Genomic DNA, 25043 nt, shown 5'->3' on the forward strand with positions numbered 1-25043 from the left:
GAGAGTGAGGGCAAGAGAGTGTGAGAGTCAGCGCATGAGAGACAGGGTGTGAGAGAAAGGGAGACTGAGAGAGGAAGAGGAGGATAATTTTTTCAAGCAAATCTGTTGCCATGTTTAATCCGAACACGATGTTTTCCTAGATGCAATAATGGGAGAGAGAAATATATCCGAAAGCTCAAAATACATGGCCGGTCCAATATAGCATGAAGCTTTCGGAATGCGGATTCGAGTTCGATCCCATGCCACGGGCAAGGTGGATGACAAATCGTCGGTGTCTGGTAGCAGATGGAGTCAACTTGACCAAGAAACAACGGAAGATGAGTGGTGCTTTTTCTCTGTGCTTTCTTGTGTGTGCCGATTTCTTACATTTAGCCGTTGGTAAGTCATATTTCGTTGTTTAAGTAAACGCTAGTATGTTTGATGGATTTAATTTCCCAGCATGGCTAAAAGTTTATTGCATGAACTTGTGAACATTTGTTTCTATCATGGTAGTCCTTTAAGTCCTTTCTGTACTTTGGTGGAAAAAACTATTGATCTATTTTGGAACTAGCTATTTTACATATTTCTAGAACTTGAATTGATGGCTGAGGCGGTTGACTCAGCCTTAAAAGACGGCAGCTCTTTACATTTAACATTGTGTTGTAGAGCACGTTGTCTTTGACAGAATTGATTGAAAGACTAGATTTGTTACCCTCTCATTCTCGTTTCTCCACCACATCAATCCGTATGAATACAGTTTTAATATCTAAGGGTTCTTAATGGAGAACATGTTTGATATAATCGAAAATTAATTTGGGTATTGGGTGCTCCGTGCTGTGATGTCCTAGTTATCCAAACCAGGTTGCTGATTGATTATCTGGGGGGATAAACTCTTTTGTTTGGCTCTGACCCATTTAGCAAAAGTAATCTGAACACTAAAATGATTAAATTATTCTGCCGTCCCAAGGCCAGTGGACTGGAAAAAACGCCTACAAACCAAACATTCAGAAAATTATTTGAAGCATTTATCATCAACATATAGAGCTTAAAGATGGATCATGATCATTAAAATATGTCAATCCCATCACAGGAGACTGATAGATAAAACGTGTGGAAATGGAGATGGAAATGACCAGCCTAAGCTAATACTTTCCATGATCAGTCCTTGAGAATGCCTCTGTCACCCATCGAAAGTACAATCAGGCTATGCTTCTATTCATTGAGGCAGAGCAATAGTTATGATGACATTACTTTGGCTACATAGAGGGCTTTCACTGTCAATCATCTGCTAGATACAGCTAGATACTGCTAGATACAGTCTGAGAGTTGTCCCTCAAGATGCCTGCCCTGAATAATGGAGCCTGTCAAGCCTTGTGATCAAAGTGGAGCTTTGAGGCACGCCCCTAGTTATACAGTGGAGACCATCTCAGGTGTTGACAGGCTTCGTCTCTTCATAAGTGACCATAATGAAGGACTTTTCCTTTCAAGCCACTGGTTGGCGTTGATCTGGTTATCCTTATCTTTGGTTTGGGGGCTAAGCAGGCATTATGTTGTCGTCTGTGAGTCAAAGTCCACAATTCAAAAACAGCAATGGCTCAGATAACGACTGATCTAAAGGAAGAAATATCTCTATACAAATGGAATGAGACCATACTGATACATATACTTTTCTAAGAATTGCAACTGTATGTTGTAAGGCACAAGGACATAGTGATAGGTCTTGAATACATACACCAGCATTCTTATTTGAAATGTATTTTGCTTGTACAACCGTGCATACATGTTTTCTGTTAAGGAATCAAGGAGTAGCACTATGTTTTCTTCCTCTCCCAATCGCTCAAGCCAATGTACGGTAGCTCTGCCCCCCTATGTATTAAGAGGAGCAGGAGGCAGTTGTGAATCGCTGGGTCTGTGGATGAAAAGCTGGGAGGATTAGGGGAAAACATGGAGAAAAAATAATCTGGTGGGTGACGTCAGGATGTAGAGGCCAATGTTGCGGAGGTGGTGCAGGCTGACTGTCTCCCTGAGGACCATATACTGGGATCTTTCCTAGGCCATTACACTGAGTAGCCTGAAGACCAATGGGGCCAAAAGGTCTTTAAGTAGGCTATAGCTACATGATCCTACAAGCATTAGCATGACTACAGCTTGATGCTTTAGATAATACTATATATTTATATTCATAGAAGTATTTTTTAGATTCTGTCGGTCACCATGTATATATTTAAATAGTTTACTAATAATGCTCTGATGGAAAGTATTCATGGCTGTGCATGAGAGAGATTATTTCTTTAAGAGCTGGAGAGTTAGGTAGAGGAGACAAGCTTAATTTTGTCCCTGATTTACAGAGGCTGGTTATTTTCTAGCCGTCGTAGAGGTCATTTAAATGGTTTAGTTGTCTAGATATTTAGATCCAACTGTTGCTTAAGCACAAAAAAGTGTTTAAATAGCAGAACAAATTAAAATTGAATGTTATAAGTTTATGGTGGGATTTCACTAGTTGAAATACAGTTAATCCGATACAATTTTAGCTTGTTTCACATAGAATAAACAACGTGTTAAATATAAGTGCTTCCTGATTGTGTTTTGTTTTTGTAACAACAGGTTATTTAACCGTCACCATTGAGCCCCTCCCTCCCGTGGTCATTGGAGACACAGTAACACTCAAGTGCAATTTCAGGACGGATGGCAACCTGCGAGAGATTGTGTGGTTTCGGGTGAGAAGTTGATCTTGACATGGTGAAACCACATGTCCATTAAGTAGCATGAGACGTCACATTTCTTTATGGGTATTTATTTATGTTTCATGATCTTATGGACAAGATTAAGTCTACTGAGAAAATCCAACAGTTAATTGAATGTGCTTCAAGTTGTGTAATTCTTGACTATAATATAAGAAATATTTACCAACGGTTATAGAGTTAACAGCCCATATCTAAGGGTTTTTTTTATTCTGGAAATCTCTTGACAGTTTGCAGTGTTTTTTGACACCTCAATTAAAACCCTGTCACTTGGATCAAAGCCTTACTCAGAGGCGAAGAGAAATATAGCTGTCCACAGATAGGTTGTTCTCTTCTAGCTTTTAGAAATTGGCTCAGTTCAAGCTCTCATTAACTGCACTCCCCACTGTGTTCATAGTGATGCACCTCAAATCCAGTTTTCACCTTGAATTTACAGACCCTCGATAAAATCATTTCGAAAAAGCCCACTTGCCATACATAACTGATCAAAATCTAAAAACTAGACGTTTTTGCTAAAAATTAAATACTCTGGCTTAAGAAATAACAAAATATTAGTTGCATTAATTGTTTATGGAACATACATACTACAGTAGTCATGCAAGTTATAATGAGCAACTGAGTAATGCTTTGCAGGTGATAGATGGTGGTGGTGCCAAGCAGAAGATTTTCACCTACGATGCCATGTACAACACCAATTTCTCCCACATGGAAGATAACCGCAAACGAGAGGACTTGGTCTACCAGTCAACTGTCCGGTAAGCTGTTTTACTTGCCACCCAACGATGCACAACAAAGTAATTTCAATGTACATCTTTTTTGATTAAATCCATAAATGTATGTGTGCTGGTAGGCTACCAGAGGTCCAGATGCAGGATGACGGGCCCTATGAGTGTCACGTGGGGATCTATGACAGAGCGTCCAGTGACAAGGTCGTCCTAGCATCTGGGAGTATCATGCTCCCCGTCATGGGTAAGAGTCAAGACAAACATTTTTAATGGTGAAGGTTGCCAGTTCAATTCCCGGCTGTGCCAAATGACGTTGTGTCCTTGGGCAAGGCACTTCACCCTACTTGCCTCGGGGGGAATGTCCCTGTACTTACTGTAAGTCACTCTGGATAAGAGCGTCTGCTAAATGACTGCTGTAAATGTAATGGACTGAAACATTTTTTTTTGTGTTGTTGTTAGTCCTTAAATCAATGTAAGACAAAAGAGTCAGTCAATTAATTAAATGGCTTGATTATAGTGTGTTTTGTTAATCTTCATGTGCTCTTCTGTCATAGTACCTCCCAAGTCCATCTCTGTAGTGGCTGCAGACCGTCTTGCGCCATTTAGTCGCTATGAAGCCCAGAATTTCACTCTGGTGTGCATCGTAACTGGGGGGAAGCCAGCTCCTGTGGTGAGTAAGGCACCTCCTGTTTCCTGTTTGTCTCCTGTTTGTCTCTAACCTTAATCTGCTTTGTGTATATCACAGACTTTCAATGTTTCTTGTCTCCTCTATCAGGTATACTTCAAACGGGATGGGGAGTTGATCGAGGTGGTCCCCTCAGCCCAGTCGTTTTCCATAGAGGGTGGCCAGAGCCAGAGCAGGGGCCTGGCAGGGCTTCGGGGGTCGCAACCCATCGTCAGCCGAGATCTAGATGACACCAAGCTTAAGAAATCCCTCTCTCTGCTGGAGGAGGGTAAACCTGAGCGCCTGGATCAGGACAGCCCTGGGGTCGTGGAACCAGGGAAAGAACCCAGTGCTCCTGGTGCTGACTCAAACTTTAATCCCACCACTGAAGTAATCCCAGAAACAGTGGTGAGTCGGGAGTTCCCACGCTGGGTCCAAAGCACAGACCCCCTGTACTACTTCCAGCACCGGCAGCGGGCCTCCAGTGATGGTACCATGGAGGTGCGTGCCCTGCTGACCTGGAGCCTCAACCCCCAGCTAGACAATGATGCTCTGTTCAGCTGTGAGGTTAAACACCCAGCCCTGTCCATGCCCATGCAGGCGGAGGTTACTCTGGGTGAGTTATCTCTATCAAATGTCCTACATGTTGGGCTGTTGGATGTGGCAATCACTAGACTCCTGCCCTGGCACAGTATCATGTCTCGAAAAATCGAATTTTGCTTGTGCATACTTTGAATGTTTCAACTCACACTACTTATCAGAGTATTTTGATTAATGGCTGTAACTGCCATGAGTCAGACACCACACGTCCACACATGAAATAAGATATCTGGTACAAAAGAACAAACTTACAGTTCATTCATCACACACACACTCTTTTGTATGAAGAGGCAGAGCAGGCAAGTATACAGTGCATTGCCTATAGGATCTGTAGTCGACAACCACATTCAGTAAAATAATCTTTTTACTTTACAGGTGACCTACCTCTTTGAAAATTCAGCTTTAGTTATATTAATTGTGTTGGGAATATTAAAATAATTGGATTGATTGCAGTGAGATTTTGCCAGACATATTTACCGTGTAACAAACGCATCTACTTTATTGTACATGTACTCAAGGGTTGCATACTTATGTCAGTGTGAATTATTATATGTAGGCAGGTAAAAAACAAACATTTATTTCACATTTATTATTTAACAATTTATTATTTAACAATTCAGACTGACAAAACTGGATTTTATCCACTGTATATAACTCACACCAGGCAAGTTAATTTTGTGAAATGTTTTTTTGCACATTTCAAAAGCTTTTATATTGTTCAAAGATTGCATCATAATAGTAACATTATTAAACAACTTCCCCTTAAGAAAAATACCACCTTCACTTTTCAACCCCCCCCCCCCTACACAGGACATGCCTGGTTTGCAGCCTAATAGTTATCTCAGAGCCACAACCATCACTAATATGGAACCAACGCCTACATGAAGCATTAGTAAACCTTTGCAGACCTCATCACTATTCAGGTTTACTCATTGGTTTAAGCCTAGTACACATGAGCCAATGTTTGCTTGTGACTGGTGAGTCACATAATTGAGGTGTGTTTTGACATGCTATTAGTCTGACTTGGTTTAGAATTCCCACAGCAGCCCAGCCATTCACATGCATACAGAATAGCTATTACTGTGTAATCCCATAAGAAGGCACACCTACACACAAGTATTCTGAAAGCAAGCCAAGCATGACTATTATAACATAAACCTCACTTCAGTAAATATGACTGGATTATGAGATATTGTAGAGATTTGTTCATTAATTCCGAAACTAAAAGCTTTTAGTGTAATACATAGAGAACATAACCATATAAGTTGTCAACAAACAAAAATGCCTACGGAGACTATGGTCAAATATACATATTATTAAGAACAATCAAACAATAATAATTCCTTTTTTTCCTGTAGCGGCCCCTAGGGGCCCTAAACTGTCAATGAGCCCCAGTAGGGCCAAGGTAGGAGACACTGTGCGAATCACAGTGCAGGGATTCCAGGTAGGATCATCTGGGGTAAGTGCAAAGCATACCTTTTATAAATTCATTGCTCATTGTATAAAGCATTTAAATGCAGTAACATTTGGACAAAAATGACCTAAGCTTTCTGCAGTAAGGCCTTAGCCCATGTGATACGTGTCCACACCCTGGGAGACACCAAGGCACCCTAGGAACAATATTTTCAAACCTTTTGAATACAGTTCACAATATGATTTACCTTTATTAAAAATAGTTTGCTTCCATGATTGACTATCAAACTAATTTAACTCTGAATTTACTAGTTTAGTGTTCAAATATTTATGTTCCACTGTATTTTTTTCAATATAAATGTTAAGTATGAAGCATTGATCTATGCATTTTAAAAGGTTTATGTATTCAAGCAGTTGCTTTGATGGAAATATGATCTTGTTTTATCCAAGCTTATCTAGGTCCTTTTGAGAAGGCATCTGCTGGATTAACACGTAAAATGTTCAAAAGCTCTGTAACCAAACCAACAGTGTTAATGGTTATCCACCAGATGTCTCTATAGAACTATATTCAGTTACCCTGATGGGAGCATTTTAATATACAAACTCTACCTTTCACAGTCAAAGCTGAAAGTAAAAATTAAGTAACAAAGCCTTACACACCTGTAGACAATCACAGTATAAAGCTTGTGTTCACGTATACAAGTTTACAACTGTATATATGAAAATACCTACCACCTACCTCACCTGTGCATCACAGAGGGGGGTTTATGAGGGATGTTATCTTGAGCTTTGAAGCTATGATGCCAAATACAAATAAATGTTTTGTGTTCTGCTTTACATGAACCCTAAAGAACGAGGTGTTCCCAGAGCCTCTGTTTACCTGGACTAAGGTTGGCGGCCCTCTGCTGGACGGGAGAGAACAGCATGATGGGAGGCAGCTGGTGCTGGACCGAGTACCAGCCGAGCTCAATGGCTCCATGTTCCGCTGCACGGCCCAGAATCCTCTTGGCTCAACTGACACACACACGCGCCTCATTGTTTTTGGTTAGTGTATGTTGAGATTTTCCTATTGGTTCATGAAATATATTAGAAAATGTGACCGTTGACTCTTTGTCTTAACAGAAAATCCAAGGCTTAAGAAGGGAAAGCAGAAATTTCCTGGTAAGCATTTCTCTGTAAGAATTTGGAAATAAGACGTGATCAATGAAATAAACAAATGCATGTGCTTTAATGTGTCTTTCTGTTGGTGCTGATCAACAGCTGATGCTGCATGCTGTAAGGAGATGATGGGACTGAAGACCATGCTGCTGCTTCTGCTGAGCCTCATACTAGAGATGACATGATGGAAAACTGAGGCGCATGTGCATGCTCTTTCAGCCTATGCTTGATTCCCAAACCAACACCTTGCCTCAGCCCACCACAGAGAATTCCTTCCAGCCAAATAGGAGGCGAAGTAGCAGTATAGTTGGAACCTGTTTGTTGGAACTACTAGTGGTCAGATCTAGAAGTGTTAAGGGCTAGTGACTAGGACTTGACATGGAATTCAGTATTATCCCTATCTGCTGATGTTTCCCCCCTTTGGCATAAGGCAGGTCTGACTAAAGAGTACAACATCCATTCCAAAATCTGAGCAATCCTGTTGTCATGCTGCCTCAAGGATTAACTATCAGGCTTTTGGCCTACTATTGTCTGAGCTCACAGTATTAGCGGTTCACAGAATTCTTCTAAAGACTTAACCTCACAAGCCCAAACATAAACAGCATGTCCATCCTAAGATATCCTGATAACCAAAAAGTGTTCTGGGTATAAAATTATATCCTCCCTTTTCTAGTCAATATCCCACAAAACACTTTTCCAATTCCAAACTGTGGTACATTCATGATGACTATAAGAACAGTAGATGTCTAAAGTGTCATAGATGTATTTTTATTTTCTTCCATTCTTTGAGATGTTGTGGGCTGGCCCACACCTGATGTTTTCTCCTATTCTACTATTTCAACATCAGGACACAGATTGCTTATTTTGCAAGTAGTGTATCATTAAGTACTTAAATAAAAGTGTAATTAAGTGAATATAAGACTGATCTTTTGGTTGTGGAATGTTATTTGTCACTTTCATTTTTGTATGAATGATTACATTTAGATATCATCTTCAAGAAATAGTGAGTAAGTGATGACAATGAAGACATGAAACATCTGAGAATGTCCCCATTCTCTGCTCCATTTACTGTGAACCGTAATGTGTCTGTCTCCCTCTAGTGACTCTTTTCTTGAAATGAAAAAACAAAAACAAGGATTGAAAGCAAATGAGTGTCTGTATTTTGTCAAAACATGAGACTTGACTCAGCTGGTGGGGATTCTGTTGAAAGAAAATTAGATCATTATAATTAGCAAAATGACTGCTCTGAAAATACCTTGACATGGATACACTACCATCTATCTGCCACCTACTTAGGTATTATGGTTGTGTACACAGTATTCTAAATGTTCACAACTTTCAAATTAGAACTCACACTAATGAATAGGCATCCATCCACTTCACTCTTCTTTCAGCCCTGGATGGTGGACATAGCTAGCTGCCATTTCAGACCATCCGTCTGATGGTAGAGGTAGGGATGCCCTATTGTCAAGGATGGAGTCTGAAACTAAGTAACTTTGAATAACAGGGCCAAAAGAAACTTTCCAAGATCCTTGTTTCTCATTCAAAGCAGTGGTCAAACTGGAGAAACTGTTTGAGTTGTTCTGGTTGGTCTTGCCATCACTTGCTTCTGGCTGGTTGAATTCATCTAATGAACTGGAGGTATGAAAGTTAATGATCTCAGTGGGGGCCTCCTTTGAAACCCTTGAAATGGGTTGGGGTTCGGCACGAGGTTGACATCTCTTCCTCAGGTCATTAGCGACACCTTTAGGCAACTCAAAGGCTCTTAGAGACTGCAGCACTCGTTTTGAGTAACCCCAGGACTTGCGAGCCTTCTTTTCCCTCACATTTCTCTCTAAGGCTTCTTTCCGGGCATCAGTCAGAAAAGCTAAGTTACTTGTCATCATTTTGATCTCATACTGTGGCTTAGGGACAGCCTTACTCAGGTCTGTCTTGCACTCCTTGGATAGGACTGCATTTGTAGACTTTTGAACTACCTGAGACAAGCCCAAGAGTTGCTGGATCTTCTTGCATTTGATGTGAAACTCTAGCTTGTCTCTGATCTCTTTACTGGGAAAAGGTGTCTCAGAGCTGACTAACTGTACCTTTGGGGATAGCAATGGTGTTTCTTGTATATTTTCTTGTAGAGATGCTTTAGGTTTGATTAAATCCATGGATTTATGAAAGAGGGTATGTGGTCCCAATAGATTTTCCAGATGTTTTTGTTTCAAGTTAATCTCAATTAGGTCAAGAGTTTCCTTCTTCATGAACAGAATGGGTTTCACTCTGGAGATAGAATCAAGCACTTCTATCACATTCTTAACATTACTCTTAGGGGAAGCTAACGTAATCTCGAAGTAGTTCCTCTTTAAAGGGGTTTCAGGGTTGATCTTTATACTAGTAGTACATCGCTCTTTCATCAAATCATGACAGTTTGTGTCTTTCAATTTGTCAAACTTACATGATTGTCCCTCGTTAAAAGAATCAATAGCCATATCTCTTGTCATTTCAGGCCAAAATATTTTCTTGGTTTCTTCTGTGGATGTTGAAGTTGCTTGGTCACTGCTTTTACTCTTATTCAGTTGGTCAGACAGTTGGTCAGCAACTTGAGACAGATGATCTATTTGTGAGTTATTCTCTACACTATTTCTTCTATTGTGGATCTTGTCAACTTGTTTTAACTTGGGGGCTTGAGCCATAAAGCCTCTAGCTGAGTGAGAAACAAGCTTAGGAAGACCCCAGCGGTGCTGTATGACTTTGAGTTTGACGTGAGACTCCAGTTTGTCTCTGTGTTCCTGGGGGATGAATGGTGTTTTTACACCTCGAAAAGACAGTAGAAAAGATGGCCGTGAACCCAATAACACCTTTTCAGCTTCTAGCTTTGCCAGAGAGTCAGAGTATAGAGTGAACACTCCTAGAAGCTGCTGCAGGTGATTTTGCCTGACAGTCATCTCAAGGAGATCTGTTATCTTCATACCTAGGTGGTAGACTACAAATGACCTTGACTTTGGGGGTTCAGATTCATTGGCAAGACCTTTAGTAGGACGGGGACACATCAACACTGACCTGAGTATGACATTTGAAGGTACTTTCCTTTCACGTGTCGAAATCTTCGGACACCATGACTTATGAGTAATGTAATTTATTGGAATTTTTCCGAGAGTCATTTCAGGAGCTGTGTGGATCACTTTAGGTTCAAACATGGCACGTTTACTTTGAAAACTGATTATAAAGCTGTCTACTTGGTCTGGCCCTGTTGCACTGTCAGACACTAGCTGAGCCTGCCTTTGTGTGTGGAGAGTGACATCACCATCAGGCCTTCGCTGCTTTGTCTCACGTTTCAGTCTATTGGGGAGTAACATGTTAATGATCCGCACCATCAGTATGGCACGTCTCCACAGCCTGCGAATGAAGGTCCGTCTGAGACTTCTCTTCATACTCTGGTCCCCATCAATCAAATGGGTGAGTGGCTGGTTCACCTTGGAGATGCTCATATCATTAGCCAGTTTGTCAGTGGAGACTTGCTTACCATAGAAAACCTCATGTCGGATGTGATCCATTTCCCTCAATCTGGACTTTGCAGATACAGCAGAGGTTTGGCTGGACTTTAAGGAACTGAGGGATGGCAGCGTGGTAAAGGTGTCAATGATGGATTCACTGTTAGAGTCCTGAGAGTCCATTTTAACATCAAGGCATTGTCCACCACTGTTGTTACACAAATGGATGGACTTGTGTTGCTTGCAGTTAGATGGGCACTGGACATGTTGAGAATAACATGAATCACCTTCATTGTCAGAGCAGGTATCAGGGTTAACGTATGTGCAGCAGCAGCAGCATGAGCTGCCTTCATCTCGGCTATAGAATGAGCCACATTTAGCGTGAGTATCTGAATATTCCTGTTCGTTCTCCTCTTGGTCCAACAAGTACATCTCTAGCAGTTCTTCGAAACAGTCCACACAGCTACTGTACAAGGTGACGGTGTGAGATGTAGCATCGTTCAACAGGTCCCTATTGTGATAAAACCATGTTGTCAGTGATGACTTTGCTAAAACATGGACACAAACACACATACACTACGACTAGATACATTTAAAGAATTGTACACTTACAAATCAATTTCTTCATAGCCTTCATCCTGGTTGATTACGGAAATAAAAGGGGCATTATCATTCCAATATAGTACAGTAACTTAGCAGATACATTTGAATGGTGAATTTATAAAAATATAAGATTTTGCTAACCTCCTGCTTTCGACGTTTTCGGTGGAGATGCAGAGACCACAACTGTAACATAATTAGGACGAGTAGACACACAAAACCATAGTGGAGAGGTCCCAAATCAAAGTCCAGCAAAGGAAACCGAGGTGGCACATTCCCTCTATTGTTAAAGTATTTCTTTGCAGTGGAGAACATTGTGGCAAAAAGCCCCATGCTCCGCTACATTTCGAGTGGTAAACGCCACACTAAGGTTTGTAAATTTGTTCTTACAATTTATTTAGTCAATTCACAATTAATTAACTATTGCGTCATAGTGCAAGTATTCCAAGTACCTACCCTGGCGCTGCTCACGGTTGTGGCTGCCAGGTATAGTGATGTCACAAAAGAGAACATAAGCGATATATCGCTATAGCTATCTAGCTTTGCAGTCAAACCAAATAGCAAATAATCTTAATTTAACGGAATTATTTGTTTTAGTAAAGCAGGCTTCATAGGCTAAATGTAGGATATAGGCCTACATGTGGGTTGTAAGCTATACTTTCACATGTTACACATTTAGTATAAATTATGTTAATAATAGCCTATTAACCAATATCAAAACGTTCCTCTATTCTTTGTGACAAAAAAGAATTCAATGTTTTGGTTGCTTCTGTGCGCTTTTCATGTAGGAAAAATAAAGCGCATTAGCACTACTTTAGTCGGAGGGTTTGCCTGTTCAACAACATTTAAACTGTCTGTCAAAATAAGTGGACTATAAACCCCCCCTTTCATTCACTCCCACATGCAGAATCAAATAGGAGCACTTGCAGTCGGATGCATGAAGGCACCGAAGTGATCAGACAGTCACTGAGTGAAGTCAACTGTGTGTGTGGTTTAGAGAGGAATAATCATTAGCCTATCGAATAAGGATACTCTTCATTTTCATCATTAATCTTCAAGGACGGTCGTCTCTTCAGTTTCACAGAAGTATTTATTTGAAAGGAGGCTGCAGCGCTTCTGCGGTCCCCGGGTGCACAGCCCACGACCAGTTGATAGAAGAATAGCTTGTTATATGTCCTTTAAGCAATCAGGGTTGTGCCCAGCACATAGGACTGAATCTATGAGATGTTGGTGTTTTGATTACCCAATTACTCAAGAAACCTGGATGAGCTCAAAGCTGTTCTGATATCTGTTCACTCAACTATATTTTCTTGGAGGAATCTTATATATTTATCCACATATATCTAGCCTACTAAATGGATATACAACAATTTGCACACGCGTTTTTTTTCCCATTTCATATGATATTCTGCATATTAAAAGCCACTTTTGGATTGTTGCTACCAACCAGACGGAAAGACCTTCAGGGCGAGGTGGTGCTGATAACCGGCGGTGGAAGGGGCATAGGACGGCATCTGGCTAAGGAGTTTGCTGGACAGGGTTGTAAAAAGGTACGCACTGCGTTGTAGCGTCAATTCAGTGAACAAAACTCACTATCAATGAGGCAGCTGTCACATTGCTGACTGCCACTTTAGCATATAATGCAACAAATAACATTTTATTTCAGACGTGTTCTAGAAAGATAGCTACTAAAATGTAACAACTGTAGCCTATTAGGTTTTGTATTGAAAGTGTGAGCTGGAAGACTGACCAAAGAAACTTGGCATGTGGCAGATACCCAGAAACTTCCACTGAGCTTCCAGTGAACTCTTACCCTGGCGTTGAGTATTATTTTCCCCATTGCTTTGTAGCCTAAGTAAGGCACGCATGCAGGTGTTTCCTTAGTCCCTGCGCTTTGACAAAGCTCAACAATGGAGTGTTGACAGGCTGGGCGGGGAGCCTCTGGCTGTTACAATGATGTGTGACTTTTTAACCTGCTGACTCCTGCTCCTCTGGGTACATTTAAGAAGGTTCACTTGGAGGGTATAGTGAAAGGGAAAATGTTTTATTCAAATTTGAATATATTTGTAATCCTTTTCTTGTTGTGAAGACAAATACAGAGTGCAATGCTGTAGTCTCTCTCTTTCTTCCTCTTTCACTTTCTCCTCACACATCATGTGAAGGCTACACCTTGAAAATCGAGTGTGGTTCAGAGGCTGGTCAACTATCTTTTTTCATACTTCAGTTAATTCTTCATTTTCTGTTGTGATGATCTCATCTGTGCACTCCTCTCCAGAGGAAACAGCTAAAGTGGGTATCACTACTTTTTCTTTAAATGCTTGCTGCTTTGTGGGATAATTAAGGATTAGTGCTGTCAGACAGCAGTAGATAGGAAATTATGTATGTCACACAGCTCCTATAGTAAAATGTAAACTAGGAAAAGGTGCACTCGTTCTATTACGTTAACATCTCACCCATCTGTTTGAGATTGTCTGACATTATGGCGAGCCGTATGATGACCTGCAGGAGGAGGGTTTGGCTTGAGATCTGATCCCCCCTCAGGAATGGGCTCTTTGATTTGCAGTTAGAAATGGGAATCCAGAGCACTAGATCAGTCTCTGTAGAAGCCCCTTTACACTAATAACCCTGGAAGGTTGGCCACTGGCCAGACTTCCTTACACACACATGCACACACACTCACACAATTTGTCTTTCTTTCAAATACAAAACAATACCATGGCTCTATGTGTCTATATATCTCGGTTCCCATCTCACTTATGTGTAATAATATAATAAACTTGTCAGTTAACCCTTGTCCCTTATCTGTCTTGTCAGGTGATCCTCTGGGGCCGCACTGAAAAATGTCTGAAAGACACCTGCCAGGAGATCGCACTTACAGGAACTGAATGTCATTACTTCCTGTGTGATGTAGCCAATCGCGAGGAGGTGTATAAACAGGCCAAGGTGGTCCGAGAGAAGGTGAATCATCCTGATATCATCAGATTATTTTATTCAAATTCACTTTTCATTCATTTATCCAAACTACATAAGAGCTCTTTAAAGAGTCATCATTTGAGTATAATATATCACAGCATAAAATACTTTTTAACCTGTCTGTCACCTTAATTTATAACACAAAAAAAATACAATTCTAAACTTTATCTTTCACTTCAAAACTAAACAATGAAGTGGATCAGGTTTTTGTTACAATCATGGATTCCATATCAACAATTTACAAAAATACCTAAATAAAAAAAGAGAAGCGCAACAAGCAACTTGACATTAAGAAGTTGTAATGCACATTTCACTGATCCAAAGTAAAATGCATCTTGCTTCATATGTCTCAATAGGTGGGTGATGTCACCATTCTAGTAAACAATGCAGCAGTGGTTCATGGGAAGAGTCTAATGGACAGTGACGACAATGCTCTGATGAAAAGCCAGCACATCAACACACTGGGCCAGTTCTGGGTAATTGGAAAATATTGATTTGTACTCTGATCTATCCCTCACACAACGCTTTTGCTCTGTCTGCAATCTCACTCTCTTCTCCTACACCTCTTCAGACTACCAAGGCCTTCTTACCCCGTATGCTGGAACTATGCCATGGCCACGTGGTCTGTATCAACTCCATCCTGTCCCTGGCCTCTATCCCAGGAGCCATAGACTACTGCACATCTAAGGCCTCTTCCCTGGCCTACATGGAGAGCCTGACCCTGGGCCTGCTAGACTGTCCTGGGGTTGCCTGCACCACCATACTCCCTTTCCACACCAACACAGATATGTTCCAGGGCATGAAAGTACGGTGGGTGTTCTGCTTAAGGCTATACATCCCTCTCTATCTCGTTATTTCTGATTAGTGCTTATGGACTACCTACTAGTCCTTCTGTAAAAAAAGACCACAGGAGTTTCTTGGTATTTACTATTACAAGACCCAAACACAGGCATAACCTTATTACATTATTTTTGTTAAGATGTTCCCTCAGCCTGACTTAGAGCCATTGTTAGGCATTGACACTATTGTTTCATTCAACAGGTTTCCTCATCTGTTCCCCCCTCTGAATCCTGAACTGGTGGCTCAGAGGACTGTGGAGGCAGTCAGGACCAACACAGCATTTGTCTACCTTCCTTGGACAATGAGGGCGCTAGTCATTCTCAAGAGGTTGTTACAGGATACAGTTTGTTCCTTAGTCCTGGTGTTCTCTGTTTCGGTGTAATTCCAACCTTAGGCTTCTCCTCCCTCTTTCAGCTTCCTGCCTGAGGTAGCACTGGAAGAGATTCAGCGCTTCTCAGGATGCTACACCTGTATGGACACCTTCAAAGGACGGACATAAGAATCACTGCACTCATGTCATATTGAATTAAATGCAATCTAATTTAATATGCAAAGGTGCCCAGGCAAAAGCGGATCAAGTAAGCACACCAAGATGTGCAGCTCAGAAACTAGTAGCAACAATACTGCGGCCCACCATTGGAGTTGGAACGTTGCTAACGCAACTGAGAACTAATGAACTATGAAAACTACAAATCTTAAACTGAAAAATTCTCACTTGGTGCAGTGTTGACTGACACACAACCATAGTATCTGAAACTGGTTGTTCTGAAGGTCAACATTTGGGGTTTGTGTCATCTTATACAGCTTGAACTGGTGATCATAGCTGCTAGGTGACAAACATATTCACTGTTCTACCAGGTTTAGGATTAGCTTTGTAAATTGATGAATACCATTGACACCGACTGAAATAAAGACGGTATGAAATACTGATTGTCTTTTGTGTGGAAACTTAGTGGGGTACCCAGTCTGTGTGTGCTGGTTCATACCTTGCCAAGGCTTTCAGTCATCTCATGGCCAACATTCCTGCACTGTTACCCAGCCAGTACTTAGCTCATTGTTGGTTTTGTTAAGGTTGTCATAACACTCCATAGGAAAGCATACCAAAGAAATATCTCAATTGGGAACTAAATACATTTAGTTTTAAGACAGGCACATACCTTGTAATAAGTTGATTCAGAGTACAAACACAGAATCGTAAAAGCCTTCAAACAAAAAACTAATGTTTGTGAATCTTCTCTTTGTAAGATGTTGATAGGAGTAAGGGAAAGAGGCAGTGCGTGTGTTGGAGAAGACAGCTCAAATCTCAGGGGGTGAGTTCAGAGTGAGGTTAGCCAAATAGCAGCTGGGTTTACGGAGGTAGTTGGACTGACGACTCCCCCAGAGCTGAACTCTTCACCCTGTGGCCAACTTGGGCTCCAGATCCATGACTGAAGAATCAGGTGGAGGAGATGGGGGGCAGAAACTAACTGACCCTGGTAGCTGCTCCCCCAAGGCAGCTTCTAAGGTGCTGAGGCCTGTTGCAGGTGTGATACAAGTAGCCAAAGCCAAATCTAAATAGTTGATTTGGCTCTGGCCTATAGGCCTTTTACTTGTACTCCATATTTGATAGACTGAATTTCACCGTATCTTTGAATCATACCCATAATATGATATGCATTCCTTTTATTTTTGATGGAAACAGATCTGTATTTGATTATAAGGTTAAGTGAAGATGCCTCAAACATTACATTTATTTAGAAAATCCTAGATTTGGATAATTGTCTTCCTTTACTTGCAAAGCTTGTGGCTGACTTAAGAGCCTGTGTCTTATTACTCATTAAAGATCTACCAAAACCCCTGTCAAACTGAGTTGGCTTTGCTACAACGGCATAAAGAAGCAATCTAGAGGAAGCAGGATACGGGTGTTTCCCAGCCAAATATCCCATCTTATTTGACGCTTTCATAAAGGCTTATAGTGGTTTGTCAAATGTATTTTACTGACAAAGTCATTTACAAATTCAGCTCCCACTAAAAGAAAATAAATCCTGTGGTGATTGTACGCCAACGTCAGAAGATGATGACCCATCTACAGAAATTTGACTTGCCTAACAATTCTTTGGTCATGGTATTACATTAAGTTATCATAATGAATGGGTCGTCAGACTTGTTTACACAGTGATTCATCCATCAGAATGCAGAGCAGGAGGTCTGGGGAGACTAACGAGGGCAGGCGTAGCCCTCCAGTAGGGGGGGACCCCATGCCTACTCTGGTCTGCCACTCCAGAAGATTGATGAGGAAGGCAGGAGTTTGTACACCAGCAGCGATAGCGCTAGATAAAGATGGATAGAGTTAGCACACACACATAAATTAGTATTGCAGTTGTGGTGCTTTATTTTAGGCAATAGATCATTTATTTAGTAATCTTTCACAAGGTAAATGCTCGTTTCCCAACTGTGACTAGCTTTGGGATATTAGGCCCCATTCCATCACAGTCAAATTCCTATCTTTAGAGCAGACCTAGATCCAAATATGATTTTGATTAAATACTTTGGTTTGATCAACCAATGGAGCAATGGAATATTGCACAACAAAAACAAATCAAACCAGCAAGAAATATTTGACTGAAATCAAAAGCTATTGGACTAGGTCTGGTTCAAGGAAGCATACCAACCACCTATCCAGTAGCTCTCTGGTGCAAATTTGTTAAAAAGGACACTGGTAAAAAAAAGTCTTTAAATAAAAAGTAGAGTGATACCAGAGTGAGGTCCATGATTGTAAAAGGCTAAAGACAAGAGTGGCAGCTCCCATGGTCACGTTACTGTGATCGGGGTGGGTAGGGGACACCCCAGTGTCAGTGCAATTAATTCAGTGTCTTCAACCAGGAAAAATACTTTTATACACAATATAAAGACATTTTTAAAGGCAGCTTTTTACAGCATTTCACATCAACCTCACTATCTTTTTTTTCTTCTCTTTTTTTATACTTCACAACTGATATGTACATAGTTGGATAGTGTTATATTGGTATGTAGCTATATATGTACATAAGCGTCTATTAACAAACATATTTAACACTACTTGGGATGTGTACATCTACATCAACGTATATTTATCGTCTTATAAACATCTTTGTAAAACAAAATAATCTCATCATCTTGTAAATGTACAGAATGCATTAAAACACGTTTGCATATGTAGTTATTTAAATGTGCTTCTTGGGATATCAAACCCTCACACTATGTTCTTCTACCAAGGGCACGGGTGCTCAATCCTGACCCCAAAAGTTACTCAAACTAATCTGCGACCTCACCAAAAGCACTCAGACACCTGCTTACAGAGTCTGCTGTGTCCACTTGTTTGTCTAACAAGAGGTGGACAACTTTTATTTGTGGCTTTCATGATGAGGACTGGTCAATATCTCTCTCCTTAGGTGTATAAACGCAAGTAGTAAGTGCAGATATCCTCAAACTATATCACGACTAAAGAAAGACAAGTCCACCTTCATGGCTAGATAAAGCCTCATTAGGACTCTAATAACAAGCAGTCTTCGTTCTCGTTGGGAGGCAGCATGAGCTGCTGTTCGTAGTAAAGGCTCTTGGCATAGTTGATTTCTTGAGAGATTTTCACAGCAAGATTCTCACTCTTTACATGAACCTGTGGAGGAAAACCATCCTTAAATACATACTGTTGGATTACTACAATCAAAAAGAAACATACCACATTATAATCAGAACAACGACACACTATATACTGTCTGCTTTCCACTGGTACATTGTGGGAGATGGGGAGTCTTACCATAGGCTTCTGGTGGGAGGGGCCTGGCATGGCCACCCCACTGCTGGTGCCCTCCGCCTTCTTGGTGAGCTGCACATACACCTTTCCATGGTCCTTGGAGACCAGACAGTGGTAGAGGTCATCGTACTTGACCTCCAGGAAGATAGCTTCACGGTCTACAAACTCACCAGGTTTCAGGAAGTACACCACCTTGGAGGAGATGAGCACACAGTAGGAGTCTATGGGCTCCACAGCGATGAAGCTAAGGAAGGTGGAAGGAAAGTGAGAAGGAATTATTTGAATAAAACTGTGAGAATTGTATCACGTTTCATATTTGTGAAAGTGTGTCCACTTGGCAGAAAATACTAGGTGCTAAAAGCCGAACGAAAAACGTTTATGATCAAAAGTGCTCGAAAGGAAAATCGCTATTCAGTCTCTGGCATGACAGTCTCACTCAAGACGGGCAGGAAAGTTCAGCCTGGAGAGAGAGGCTGCCTGGGGCCAAGTAATCATCACCTCTCAGGTCAGAGGTCGGGGCCGGAGACAGGGGATCCAGCATGCCTGGATTTATGGGAGTGGGAGCTGACTTGTACAAGAAGAAAGTGAAGCGAGAGAGAGGCGTGACTCACAACTCGGAGTGGATGTTGTCAGTGAGGTGGAAGAGCTGCTCCTGGCCATCCGCCTGGCTGGGGGAGAAGCGAGGGAGCAGGCCCTGGGGGCCCTTACAGCAGCGGGGCTTCCTGACACGCTGGACACTTAGCCTGGAGACATGTATTCAATCATACACACATCAGCTTAAAACTGCTACAACATTCATTCCACTGAACACTGCAGTCTAACTTGATACAGGGTGATTCAACCAGACATGTCAGATTTAGCACAGAAGCAAAAGAAACACTAAAAAGTCCATCCCTCCCAACTCTATATTTCTCATTCTCTCTCTCTGTCTCTCTCTGTCTCTCTCTGTCTCTCTCTGTCTCTCTCTGTCTCTCTCTGTCTCTCTCTGTCTCTCTCTGTCTCTCTCTGTCTCTCTCTGTCTCTCTCTGTCTCTCTCTGTCTCTCTCTCTCTCTCCTTCACCAGCTCCATAGCCCTTTCAGTATTCTGTATATTCCTCTTTCTTCCATCTCTGCTCTCAGCTGCCTGATACTCTATCTTTCTCCTCATTTCATTCATCATTTCTCATACTCTGACTTGGTTTTCTAGGTCCCACTCTGTCTATTCCTCCAGAACTCCTTTTATGTCCTACACACTAACAACAGACCTGCCCGGCTAGAATTCACACATCTGGCTTGAATCTGGTCTGGGGTGTGGGTGGGTACAGTGCTGCCTTCTGATTGAGGCTTGATGGGCTCTGCTGGATTGACACAGACAGGTCTGTGTGCTGGCCGGGTCAGACTCTGATCTGCTTCTCTCTGCTGCCGGGGGTTGACTTTTCTTCCAGGAGAGACAGGTTCCAGGCTGTCTGCAGCTGGAGGTGTGCTGCAGACAGAGGTGGCTGGACTGAGTGTGTGGGCAGGCTGGGAGCCATAAGACAGGGCATGTGTTGGTTGGATGGGGCATTTGTAGAGGGCTAGACTTTGTGGCTGGATGTGAGCGGGGGTGGTCAGGCGCCACTATCCGCCACATCCAAATATCTGTGCGAATTCCATCAGGTAGGCCAGGCCATGGCTGAATGGGTACTGGGAGTGGGGGGGGGGGGGGGCAGACATGGGGATAGTACATGGGGGTGAGGGGCAGAGAGGCGCAGGTGAATAAGTGTCGAAAAAATCCACATGAGTGTGATTCCCAGCAGGGCGTCCAGCTCCCCTGGCTGCTGACTGACTCCAGCATGTGAGGAGCGCCGAGGGAGCGGCTGGCCAACAGCACCGGAGACCTGCTTCGTCTGCAGGGTTCACTGCTGGGTCACACTCAGGGGCCTGGAGGAGAGCCAGACTGCTGTCAGCAGCCCGGCACAAACAAACAGTTCATACTGCCTCTGCCATGGCCCTGTTCCCCTGCACTGCCTGCTCCCACATCTACCTCCAGCACCCACCACAGCCCTGGGCTTCTTGCAGCTCCGCGTTCCAGCAAGAGGTGCTGGAGGTGTGTGTGAGGAATGAGGAGGGGAGGGAGCAAGACTTCACTCCTGCTTTGTTTGGGGATTGTAACTGAGCAGGCTCTGGAATTCTGCCAGAGCTCAGGGATGGGGAGGTGTGGTGTGTGTGTGTGTGTGTGTGTGTGTGTGTGTGTGTGGCTGAAGGGTTGGGTGAAAGAAGGGAGGGACAGTTCACGGGCAGGGCAGGGGAGTATGGACAGGCTGTATCTCTTTGACTTGTTGTTTGTTTACCGACTGTGCTCTTGAAGATGTGCTCCGTATGATCAGAGGGCATAGCTTTGCTTACTCGCTCATCACACAATTTGCTTACAAAGTCAGTTATCATACATTATACTGGTCCTACATCGCATTGAATATATATACACACACACACAACATGATTGTGTAGGTGTGCGTGTCTGCAAGTTTGCATGGTGGGGGGGGGAGGGGGGGGGCGAACTTTGGCTGAACTGGCGGACACACTGTGGCAGGCACGCTTCAACCTCCTCCCACCCCCCCCTCGCCCCCCTCAAAAGGCCTCTCTCAAAAGAAAACAGTTCATCAGGTCCCTTCCCATTCTCAGTGTTCACATCAGACATGTGAATGCAAGCCCACACACACGCCAACAAGGAAGACGCATGGAGACGAGCACATATTTCAAACGACTTATTCGAGCCCTCTGACATGCTTCCCTGTTCCAGCGTAATCCCATGTTCTGATGCACACCTACACAGATGTGTACAGAACACTGAGCCTCGGGTTGACAGGGTTTGTGTTGATGATGGGGGGGGTTTGGAGCTACTCTCCTTTTAGCATCAGTAGTGCCAACAGATATCAGCCTGCGGCCTGGGACCAGGCCCTTCAAACCCACGACTGAAGATCGCTTTCACAGGGAGGAACTCCACTGACAGGAGTTTCACCATCAGTGAGTCAAATGAAAGAGGCTGTCAGGGATTAAAGGCCATTCGTCAGACTATTGTATGGGAGTGTTCAGCAAGCGGCACTGTGTGAGTGTGACTCACTGGCACTGTGTGATGGTGTGAGTGTGTCAGGGTGTTTATGGGTGTGTGGGACAGCTTCCTGACGCTCTCAGTCCTCCTGAGCATCGTCACAAACTTCAGAGATGGCGGGAGAGGTGCTTGGACGTAGAGGGTCACACCAACCTGTGGTTACTGAGGCTGGCCATGTCACGAACCGTCTGTGCCGTCTCTGAGGCAAAGTCCAGCGCTCCCGCCACTGGTTTGGTTACCGTGCCGACCAGTCCTTTGCCCAGGCCTGAGAAGAAACCGCTGACCCCGCCCTCAGTCTTCACCCCCTCCACCGTGGATGTGATGACACTGGTCAGACCGCCGATGATACCTGCCCCAAACAATACAACAGCTGGTTAAAATCCCTGGTGATCCAAGGACAGATTTGTAATCTGGGGTGACTAGGATTAAAGAGCAATAATGTACTGCTGCCTAAGTGTGGAGCAGAATACCATGTTAAAGATCAACCAATGATAATCCCCGACTTGCATAAGCATTGTGTGGTAATATGCTCAATGACGTGACTGTGGTGGCTTAGATAGGGTGACATACTGCAAATGTACCGGGATATTCCTATCACAGTCCACCTTACCTGATGTTCTCCTATCTCTATACATCTACTGTATATCCAATCTTCGTTGAGACATGACAAAGCCTAACATGATTACATCTAACATCCAGAGGTATAGTATGGCTTTGGGGAATCAATTTCACTGCATAGAATCTAGAATCTTGTACTCGTGCAGATGTGATCCTGTTCTTACCGTGAGCCAGGCCGTGAATCCCCGCCACCAGGTGTTCCCCGCTGGTAGCACCATGGTAACGGATGTACTCTCGTTCACTCTGGTGCCGGTTGTCCATGGTCTTGCCCAGACCGTCTGACAGGGTTCCAGCAAACTGAGGGTGGCCAGAGGGGATATTTAGAGTTAGACAAAATATTTTGTGTTTTCGCTAAACCTCCAACACATTTGAATGTATTCCTTTAATCAAACATTGCCATTTGCCCAACCCTAAATAGTCAAAACAACCAGGTTAACAGAAAATCCACAAAAAGTGTCTTTATACTGGGGTCAAATAAACAAATACTGTATTTTGACAACATTTCTACACCAACACACAATTTTTGTCATGGCAGATGACTGTAGGCTAGTGTCTCTTTGGTCCACATCCATACTAAAATACTGTAGGTAGTAACTACTCTGACCACTTTCACCCTAACACAGGGCAATCAGCTTTGGCTGGTGTGGGCTTTTAACTGGAATGATGGATTAGGTATCATTTGTCTCAGTCAAAGACGCTCGAGAAATGCTCATTCTCTAACAAACAAAGATCCAGACTCCTCTCCTGTCCCCGTCCTTCCTCCTCCTCTCTCTCTCTTCTCCTCCCCTTCTTCCTCCTCCCTCTCTCTCCTCCATCTCTCTCCTCCTTCCCTTCTCCTCCCTCTCTCTTCTCCTCCCCTTCTCCTCCCTTCCTCCTCCTCCCTCTCTCTCCTCCTCCCCTTCTCCTCTCTCTCTCTTCTCCTCCCCTTCTCCTCCTCCCTCCCTCTCTGTCCTCCTCCCCTTCTCCTCTCTCTCTTCTCCTCCCCTTCTCCTCCTCCCTCTCTCTCCTCCTCCCCTTCTCCTCCCTCTCTCTCCTCTTCCCTCTCTCTCCTCCTCCCTCTCTCTCCTCCTCCCTCCCTTCCTCCTCCTCCCTCTCCCTCCTCCTCCCTCTCTCTCCTCCTCCCTCTATCTCCTCCTCCCTTCCTCCTCCTCCCCTGCTCTCCATTCCTCAGCAGGTGCCTTCTGGAAGTAGGTTTGTGTTACAGACAGTGGGAGGTTGGGCTCTGTGTAAACACACTCTGGGCCTCCGCCACGCTCACTAACTCGCTCTGCGAGCCAGCGCCAGGCATGAACTTGGGATGACCCTGCCTTGCAAAGTCCCCGGCGAGTTCATCGGAAGGCCAGCACCAACTCTCTCCTCCTCCTACTCCCCCACTCCACCCTTTGTGAAACTAAACCAATACACTTACCAGACCTCTCCCAGGGGTAGGAGGAGGGAGATGAGAATGCTTTCAAGTTTATGTCTCCCCTTCCAGCACGCACACACACACAGTGTGAGCGTGAGGGGTGTGTGAGAAAATGAGACCATAGTATCACTAATGAAGCGGGTGAAGGTGAAACTAAACCCAGCCAAGAACAAGGCAACGATTCAAAGGTGATTCAAATGTAGTAAGCAGCTGCAACATGATACACAGAGACGCACACACAAAAGTAATTGAATGACGTTAACAAAGCATCATTGGAACTCTGAGATCATAGACATCCAGATATTCTCCTTTTATATCTCAACTAAATGCTAAACAAAATGTAGCCTACCACTTATCTTTCTCATCTATGCCTCATCTATAGTCTTTTTGGGAAGAGTAAGAGTCATATTCATGGAGTTCTCAGTCACTATGGCTCTTTAACCTGTACTAGGGAACGAGCTGAACAGACCAAGCCATAAAAAAGAGCGAAGCTCCCAGAAGGCTTGTGAAAAGATAATAAACATCAACCTGAAATGCAGACGAAGAACCAGTGCCAATGGCAAACGGCACCAGGGTATAAAAACAAACGCAATCCGGAATCCAACTAAATTAAATTCACTGTCAACTAAGTCATACAAATAGCTTACCATACTTTTTGTAGAATTGTTGGAAGTTAGCATTGGGTTCTTAATTCACTATTAAACACTCACTGCTTTAACAACATTTTTTAAATAACTTTTTCCATTGGATACTGTTGAATGGAATTTTTATGAGTCAGTTTGATGTTTTGGCATGGATCGCCAATGCAGCAGGGGCTTGTATTTTGTTGATGCTCACCAGGCTTAGCGGGTGGGTATGAAGGAAAACAATGTTGTTTTCCCCCAAAACATAAAATAACCTGAAAATGAAGAATCTAATCCACCTGTGGCTGACAAATTTATAAGGACTACATACAGGCACAGCTGTCTTCTTTCACCTAAACATAGTAAACCAATGAGAATACCTAAATGAA

At 43.0% G+C, this 25043-nt stretch overlaps 4 protein-coding genes across 5 annotated transcripts in view; 2 read left to right on the forward strand and 2 right to left on the reverse strand.

Moving 5' to 3' along the window:
- The first annotated feature begins 40 nt into the window (after positions 1-40).
- Positions 41-8198, forward strand: igsf21b (immunoglobin superfamily, member 21b). Its single transcript, XM_084680243.1, has 10 exons — positions 41-378; positions 2584-2696; positions 3354-3475; positions 3571-3689; positions 4000-4115; positions 4221-4725; positions 6068-6168; positions 6974-7166; positions 7245-7283; positions 7383-8198. Exons 1-10 carry the CDS (start codon positions 204-206, stop codon positions 7463-7465), a joined length of 1566 nt encoding a protein of 521 aa, XP_084536369.1. The 5' UTR covers positions 41-203; the 3' UTR covers positions 7466-8198.
- A 234-nt stretch (positions 8199-8432) lies between these two features.
- Positions 8433-11707, reverse strand: LOC146252220 (uncharacterized). Its single transcript, XM_084680751.1, has 4 exons — positions 11501-11707; positions 11369-11394; positions 8635-11267; positions 8433-8480 (listed from the first exon to the last, which is right to left on the reverse strand). The coding sequence occupies exons 1-3, from the start codon at positions 11687-11689 to the stop codon at positions 8660-8662; spliced, it is 2823 nt and encodes a 940-aa protein (XP_084536877.1). The 5' UTR covers positions 11690-11707; the 3' UTR covers positions 8433-8480; positions 8635-8659.
- A 444-nt stretch (positions 11708-12151) lies between these two features.
- On the forward strand, positions 12152-16097 carry dhrs3a (dehydrogenase/reductase (SDR family) member 3a). The gene is made up of 6 exons (XM_084680244.1): positions 12152-12906; positions 14171-14314; positions 14686-14805; positions 14901-15139; positions 15371-15496; positions 15584-16097. Exons 1-6 carry the CDS (start codon positions 12712-12714, stop codon positions 15666-15668), a joined length of 909 nt encoding a protein of 302 aa, XP_084536370.1. The 5' UTR covers positions 12152-12711; the 3' UTR covers positions 15669-16097.
- A 1415-nt stretch (positions 16098-17512) lies between these two features.
- vps13d (vacuolar protein sorting 13 homolog D) overlaps positions 17513-25043 on the reverse strand; it is a 33062-nt gene continuing 25531 nt past the window's right edge. For both annotated transcript variants that reach the window (XM_084679474.1, XM_084679473.1), the window contains exons 66-70: positions 22791-22923; positions 22162-22357; positions 19553-19684; positions 18945-19185; positions 17513-18803 (exon numbers count right to left, since the gene is read on the reverse strand). In XM_084679474.1, coding sequence (XP_084535600.1) covers positions 18672-18803; positions 18945-19185; positions 19553-19684; positions 22162-22357; positions 22791-22923 — 834 coding nt within the window. In that variant the 3' untranslated portion in view covers positions 17513-18671. The remainder of the gene's footprint in view (positions 18804-18944; positions 19186-19552; positions 19685-22161; positions 22358-22790; positions 22924-25043) is intronic.

The sequence above is a fragment of the Hypomesus nipponensis genome, chromosome 18, assembly GCF_054491055.1.
Source record: "Hypomesus nipponensis isolate SF chromosome 18, ASM5449105v1, whole genome shotgun sequence".
In the NCBI taxonomy this organism is placed as follows: domain Eukaryota; kingdom Metazoa; phylum Chordata; class Actinopteri; order Osmeriformes; family Osmeridae; genus Hypomesus; species Hypomesus nipponensis.

Coding starts and splice junctions, on each gene's coding strand:
- dhrs3a (XM_084680244.1), top strand. CDS start 12,712: ATGGATATACAACAATTTGCACACGCGTTTTTTTTCCCATTTCATATG. Junction 14,315..14,685: donor CCAAGGTGGTCCGAGAGAAG/GTGAATCATCCT, acceptor ATGTCTCAATAG/GTGGGTGATGTCACCATTCT. Junction 15,140..15,370: donor TTCCAGGGCATGAAAGTACG/GTGGGTGTTCTG, acceptor TTCATTCAACAG/GTTTCCTCATCTGTTCCCCC.
- LOC146252220 (XM_084680751.1), bottom strand. CDS start 11,689: ATGGGGCTTTTTGCCACAATGTTCTCCACTGCAAAGAAATACTTTAAC. Junction 11,395..11,500: donor GAAAACGTCGAAAGCAGGAG/GTTAGCAAAATC, acceptor GTAATCAACCAG/GATGAAGGCTATGAAGAAAT. Junction 11,268..11,368: donor GGCTATGAAGAAATTGATTT/GTAAGTGTACAA, acceptor TTATCACAATAG/GGACCTGTTGAACGATGCTA.
- igsf21b (XM_084680243.1), top strand. CDS start 204: ATGAAGCTTTCGGAATGCGGATTCGAGTTCGATCCCATGCCACGGGCA. Junction 4,116..4,220: donor GGGGGAAGCCAGCTCCTGTG/GTGAGTAAGGCA, acceptor CTCCTCTATCAG/GTATACTTCAAACGGGATGG. Junction 7,167..7,244: donor CACGCGCCTCATTGTTTTTG/GTTAGTGTATGT, acceptor TTGTCTTAACAG/AAAATCCAAGGCTTAAGAAG.